The following is a 7,174-nucleotide window of genomic DNA, read 5'->3' as shown; positions in this document are numbered from 1 at the left end:
TAAACTAAAGTCAAAATAGATTAAAGATCTAAACATTAAAGGAGAGACACTAGATCTCCTGGAAGAGAAAGTAGGAGGAACTCTTGAAGACATAGGGGTAGGAAAAGAGTTCATAAACAAAAATCAAATCACATGGGAAACAGTTGAAAGAATTAACAACTGGGACCTCCTCTTATTGAAGTTTTTTCACATTAAAAGCAATTACCAACAAAGTGAAAAGACAACCCACAAATTTAGAAAAAGTCTTGACAAATAAGAACTCAGACAAAGGTCTGCTTTCTGGAATTTATAAAGAACTAAAAAACACTAGGCCCCAATATTTAAAGACACAGTCCAGAAATGAGCATTGGAGATAAACACACACTTCTCAGAGGATGAAATTAAAGAAGCGAAAAAATATATGAAAAAATGCTCCACGTTACCAGTCATCCGCAAAATGCAAATTAAAACAAATTTGAGATATCATCTCACCCCAGGGAGAATGGCTATCATAAAGAAATCACCCAACAACAAATGTTGGAGAGGCTGTGGGGAAAAAGGAACCCTTCTCCACTGCTGGTGGGAATATAGATTGGTGCAACCATTACGGAAATCAGTGTGGAGACTCCTTAGAAAAGTTGGACTGGAAATCCCATTTCAACCAGCTATTCCTCTACTGGGAATTTTTCCGGAGGATCTGAAAACATCATATCATAGTGATATATGTGTGCCTATGTTTATAGCAGCACAATCTGTGATAGCCAAATCATGGAAACAACCAAGATGCCCATCACCTGAGGAATGGATGAAAAAGATGTAATATTTTTATACAATGGAGTATTACTCAGCTATAAAGAATGATAAACTCAAAGCCTTTATATTTAAGTGGATGCCAATGGAAGTTATATAAGAGAAATAAACCAGACACATGTGTAAATATCATATAGCTTCCCTACTATAATAACTGAAAAGAAATGCAGAGAAAGTTATAGTACAACTAAAAGAAAAGCAAAAACTTGAGGACTAGACAATGAAGAGAGAGCAAGGACAACAGCTAGGAAACATGACAGAGGCAAGCCATACAGTTATATGTACAAGATGGGTAAAGCAATGATCCTGAGAATCTTCAGAAGATTTTTGAATCTAGCCATTAATTGGAAGGATTTTCACCCTGACTAACTATATATACTGTCACCTGTGAACTAAGCAACTGCACTGAAGATGGCAATTTGTAATAGTAGGTTCATGCTTGGTGTGCCTGTCATTCTGATCTTATGAATATGTGCTGCTTCTCATGACACACCAGTTGCTGCCATGGTGTCTCTCATGTAGATGATTATTTAAAAAGGAGGAGTTGGTGAATGAAAGCAGGAGACAGGAAAAGGAGTGTTGCTGGACTGTCCTGCAACAATGTTGTATATGGTTAGATTTCTGGACTTATGAGTAACATATATAAGTGTTTATTGCTATTTTTAAATGTATTTTAATTTTTTGTCATATTCTGTAGGGACTTAAAGCTTAACATATCAATACTTTATGAAAAATACCTGTTCCATGTTATGCCTAGTATGTTTGACATTCAGACAGATAGTGAGGTTAAGCTCAACTGCCTAGGTTATATGATAATAACAATAAGCTTCTCTTCTGGAGGGTTAACAACCTAAGTTTACAGACCAAAATGAGAGAAAAAGGAGGGACACAAGGAAAGCCAACATTTTGGTCCTAGCCTTCCATGGTCAATTAAGACTCAGGACATATGAGAACTTGTACTATAACATCATGTAACTCAGTTGTGTCCCAAATTTTCTGACCAAGGAGATTATGGGGCCAAAGAGGAAAGTGATTGATGATGTAGAGTGTGCCTAAAGAGAGTCACATGGAGAGAAAACGTTCTCTCAGGCTGTCATAGAGAGAAAATTGGCCAAGCAATGGCTGTGACTCATCCACATGGCGGACACTGACAAGGGATCTACAATCCGCTGTACAGGGTCTCAGGATAAATCCTGAGGGGATTTGCCTGACCTTATCAGACCAAAAACTACAATTCTTGGTACATAAGTCTTGCTTTATCTTGGGCTTAACCATCCAGCAGAAAAGTATAAAACTAAGTACAAGAAATAAAGTCATGCATGTTGTTATGTTGAGCTGTAAGGGACTCAGGTCAACAACTTCTGACATTGTCAGTCAAATGGAAGATCCACTACTATTATATACTACTGGACTCTTTTGGAATATGTTGCTGAGTTCACATACCTATAATATTTAAATGATGAAACTAAACAAAAAAAGGTGATATAGAGGAATGACCATTTTGTATCTGTGTATTCAAAATGGTTATGATAGATATATAGCTACATTGTCTTAATTCAAGTAATAGAAGGATTTGTTCTAATCGTGTTTGTAAATAGAATATCATGTTTACATCTTGTACAACAAGTAACCACTAGGAAGGCAGTATGCAATGTGTTAATTATTGGAACTGTCCTACCAATTTGATATGAAACTGTCTCATTGCTATTTATTTCTCAGTAAAATTATGGAAAAAAATTTAAAAAAATTGTTTTATCTTTTACATGCTGCTTTGTTTTTTATAATGTACATAAACTTTTTAAGATAGTAATGCATTTATATGATATGTACACATAGTGAGATTTATGCTTGTTACTTTTAGTAAATCATGCACAAATAGAAGTACCTATCACCCAGTAGTTGCTTAATACATGATAGTGTTGTTTTTCTTCAGTGATTTTGGAAAAAGCTTTCAAATACATTTTATTAATAACATTATTGTGTTATATATACATGCACGTATATACATGTTATGTTTGAATTCATTCCTAATTGTAGATCACCAATTTTATACTTGAAAAATCTTCAAAATTTCCATAAATTATAGTCATCTACTATTTTTCTATTAAATGTAAAATATATGTAATTTGAATTAAATAAATAATTATTCTAGTCAATTATTCTGACTCTCTTTACACTTATCCTTTTCTTCCATATAAAAGTTTGCAGATTTTACTAAATCTGGGACTTTGCTCACAACTTAATTTTTCATATTTAAATATGTGATACTTTTTGGTACTGTGAATTGAATCCAGTGTCTTTGCACATTAGTGTTACTAATACAAAGTAATAAAGGCTTTTTACAAATGGGAATGGGAAGTGTTAACATGTATCAAGTACCTCCTGGCTGTTGGGCATATGTTTTCTGTCACTGACTCATTTTGTCTTAGATAAAATCTGAAGAATATGTTATATCTGGGACAATAGTAGAAATTATTTTATAACCGCCAGGGAGTTATGGAAAGAGTTCAAATATCACACTTCAGACCCAACTTTTGAGAACATATTTCCTTGTCAGCTGGAGATAGAGAAATGATTCATACCCAAATTCTATCCCAGGAAGTTCACATTTTTGTGATTCCAAAGTGATCACTCGGGGGCTGTGGATATAGCTTAGTGCTATACATACCTATTTTTTTTCTGTACTGGGGATTGAACTCAGGACTTTACTCTTGGCCATGAAGTGCTTATTCTACTGAGGTATCTCCCTGTCCCTATCTTGCAAGTGCAAGATTCTGAGTTTGATCCCTGGTTCCAAAAACAAAACAATTCCTTGAACAAAGTGATGACTCTGACTCTACTTTCAGAGCATTTTTTTCTTTGCTGTGCTGAATTTTTAATATTACTTTTTATTCTATACAATTACATTTCTGTTTCTTTTTTTCTTTATTTTTGTATCTTCCTATGACTTCTCAATATGGGTTAAACTGGCAATCTAGAAAATTATTGCAAAGGCAAATATATTTTGGTGCATATTATTCCCTTTCTTTATTCTTAGTGAAAGTTGACCCCACCTCCATGTCTCCTTTGGAGATTCCAAGTGACAGTGAGGAGAGCTTAATGGAGAGTGGAACTTCGGCCTTACAGAGTCTACAAGGACTGCAGCAACAGTGAGTACTGTTTTCTCTAAGTCTCTCTCTGTGTGTATGTGAGTGTGCATGCATGTTTTTGTATGCATAGAGATGGGACTCATCAGATACAAAAGGAAAAATTTACAAAACAACATAATATAGGAAAACTGCTTTACTGTATATGTTCGTATGTACATATAAGCATGCATGTGAATGTTGCGGTTGAATTATTTTTTAATTGTAGATCATAAATTTTATTCTTGATAAATCTTCAAAATTTATATCAATCACTGCCATCTACTATTTCTCTGTTTAAATGTAAAACAGCTATGACTTCAAATGTTGAAATTAAATGGATGTACTTTGCTCATGTTTAGCAAGTCTATTGTATGAAACATGCATTTTTTTAAGCTCAAGAGTGACACTACCTGAAGTTAGTGCTCCCACAGTTGTAGAACAGAATCAGTTAGGGAAACGTTACCACCTCCCAAGCTTTCTCAGGGACCTCCATCCAACAGAAAGCATAGTTGAGAGAATCATTTGCGTTATTTCAATTAGTTCTTCTTTTATGGGCTTAAAATTTAGTAACATAAAATAAAAATTGGTAGGTTGTACCACTGTATTGGAGGGAATTTCTTTACCATTCATCTTATTTTTAAATTTTTAAAATATATTTATTTGATACAAGGACTTGCTATGCAGCTGGGACTTGTAGAGATCCTCCTGTCTCAGCCTCCCCAGCATGGGATTATAGCTGTGTACCACCATGCCTGGTTTCAATGGCTGGCATGGCCCGCCAGCCCAGAGTTCTGGGGCAAGCATGGCATGTGGTACCAAGCATTGAACCTGGGTCCTTACACTTGCCAGGCAGGTGCTTAGACTGCTGAGCTATCTCTTCAGACCTAACTTTCACTTTAAAGTCATTCTTTGGCCTTATCTAATTTCTTTGCTTAGATCAAGAATAATGACCCAACTGCAGGGAGAAGAGTCACTAGATTTGAAGAGAAGACGGATTCACCAATGTGACTTTGCGGGATGCAACAAAGTATATACTAAAAGCTCTCATCTGAAAGCTCATCGTAGAGTCCATACAGGTTTGCCAGTTTCAACCATTTTAACCTCTCTCCCCCACACAGACACAAACACAAACACTCATGCATGCATGCACACACACATGAGGAGGGGCAAGAGTCCAAAAGAAGTAATAAGAAGGAAATCTTGAAACAAAGACAGCCTTATTTATACTCAAGTACAAGCCCCATTCTTGATTTTTACCTCTATATCTTACTCATACTCTAAGGCAACTCTTATAAAACTGTCCTGTAGAAGCATGAAACCTGGTGTCTTTTGAGTAGTGATCATCACTAGTAAATACCTATCAATCTTTCTCCTTGGGAATCCATAATACTTAAGCAAAAATTAAGGCAGCTAAGACATTATTCCCTCATTTAACTCTTGGGTCCTACTCTTGGCTGAATATAGAGAAGCACAAAGGTAATTAAGTGAAATTAAATATTTGAAACTCAGCACCATCCAGTAACCTACAGCGTGCCTTTGTTTACATTAAGATGAAGGTACATATAAATAAAGCTGATCTGATGAAGATTTTGTCAAAATGGAGGGTACGTGTACTTTTGAAAAAAAAGCTACTACCAAACTCCAGTTGACTATTATGAGATAAATTTTAAAAATAGAAAATTAAGGTTTTTATAAGGCACATCTTAAATTTTGAACATTGTTAGCTTCTTAATTTTTAAAATAACATCAGAGATTCAAAGAAACTTGACTAGAAACCATATGTAACCCACTGACTATCATTTTGTGCCTTTGCCTTGGTAACGCCTCCCCATTGCTCTCTTTAGAGTTGAAATTTAGGCATCTTGGTTTAAGAAGAGGCCCTCCTTTCTCCTACAATCTTCTGTGTTAAATATTTTGTGGTATAGACCTTATGAAGAAGTTAACCAGGACTGTACCTTGAGGTTCAATATAGATGATTGATTTTCATTCTGAATTGTTGCAACATTTCCATGGCAACAATGGAAAAATGTTAGTTTTATTTATAGAGGGGTGTTTTTGCCTCTTCCCCATACAGATGAGTGCTCATTTCAGGACTGTATGTGTTACCATGTATTTGAGCTTGAATTTTCATGATGACAAATCAAGCTACTTTACTGCATTTTAATGTACTCATAGTCCATCTCCAAGAATATATTAGTATATGGGAAATTTGTTTTGTCTACATTTACACTGGTTTTCCACTCTCCAGTGTATATTTTAAAGCATATTCTAAAATTGGTTTTTTTTGTATTTAGGACAGAGTGTACAGGGGCTTACAAGGTCTCACTGTGTAGATCAGCCTTGTAGTGGTCCTCCTGTTTCCAGTCTCCCAAGTGCTAGGATTACAGGTGCGTGCCACCATGCTGAGTCTCAATTGCCATCTTAGCACGCCTGGGGGGGGAGCACAGTGGGCCTGGGGATCGAACTCCTGACCCCTGTGTCTGTCTAAGCAGGTGCTTTAATCTGCTGGCCTATTTGGCTAGCCCTAAAGATTTCATGATTTTAGTCACAAATACTTCAGAATACATGGTAGCACTTTTGTTGTTGTTGTATTTCTATTTTTTTTGGTTTTTTTACTCTTTTTATTCATTTTAATGAGAAAAATATCTAATAGCAATCAAATAGTTTCAAAATGGATTAGTAGGACAGTTACAATTACAATTATTAACATGTTCCATATTGTTGTCTTTGTAGAAGTTATTCAGAGGGCAAGATGCATACATGATATCTTATCTAAACAATATTGGTAGAAACATCTTTTCTCAATGAACTAAGAGAAAGTAGCTGTATATCTATCCTAACTATATTGTATATACATATTTCTTTTATATCAAAATGGTTTTTTATTTATATCACAATTTTTGGGTTTTTTTGTAAGATAAGTGTTACATTGCAGTTAGAGAAGTTGTATTTGGAGAACTCTTTAAAGAACATTTTCATAATTGATGCAGTGCAAAGATTGTAGGTACTTGAAGTATGCAAAATAACCCAATATAGTCCAATGGTCCATAACAGTAGTGCGTTATCAGCAAAACTGGCAATTGACCGATTGGTGACTTGAGCGTCTTACAGCGCAGCATATATATATAGTTTTTTCATTTTTATTATATTTTCATTTTTTAAATTAATGTTGTTGAAAAAGAGCAATAATTCATGCACCTACAATATTTAAATGGGAATGGAATACCCATCTCTCACAAAACTAAATTAAAAAGGAG

The 7,174-nt window shown here is 35.0% G+C and overlaps 1 protein-coding gene across 2 annotated transcripts in view; it reads left to right on the top strand.

The window, feature by feature from the left end:
* The window catches only part of Klf8 (Kruppel like factor 8), a 284,345-nt gene that overhangs the window by 237,239 nt on the left and 39,932 nt on the right, over positions 1-7,174 (top strand). For both annotated transcript variants that reach the window (XM_023708437.1, XM_004648206.3), the window contains exons 5-6: positions 3,827-3,938; positions 4,854-4,993. In XM_023708437.1, the coding sequence (XP_023564205.1) occupies positions 3,827-3,938; positions 4,854-4,993 (252 nt within the window). The remainder of the gene's footprint in view (positions 1-3,826; positions 3,939-4,853; positions 4,994-7,174) is intronic.

This window comes from Octodon degus, unplaced genomic scaffold (assembly GCF_000260255.1).
Source record: "Octodon degus isolate 3935 unplaced genomic scaffold, OctDeg1.0 scaffold00360, whole genome shotgun sequence".
Taxonomy (NCBI): Eukaryota; Metazoa; Chordata; class Mammalia; order Rodentia; family Octodontidae; genus Octodon; species Octodon degus.
This window is presented reverse-complemented; position numbering and strand designations above follow the sequence as displayed.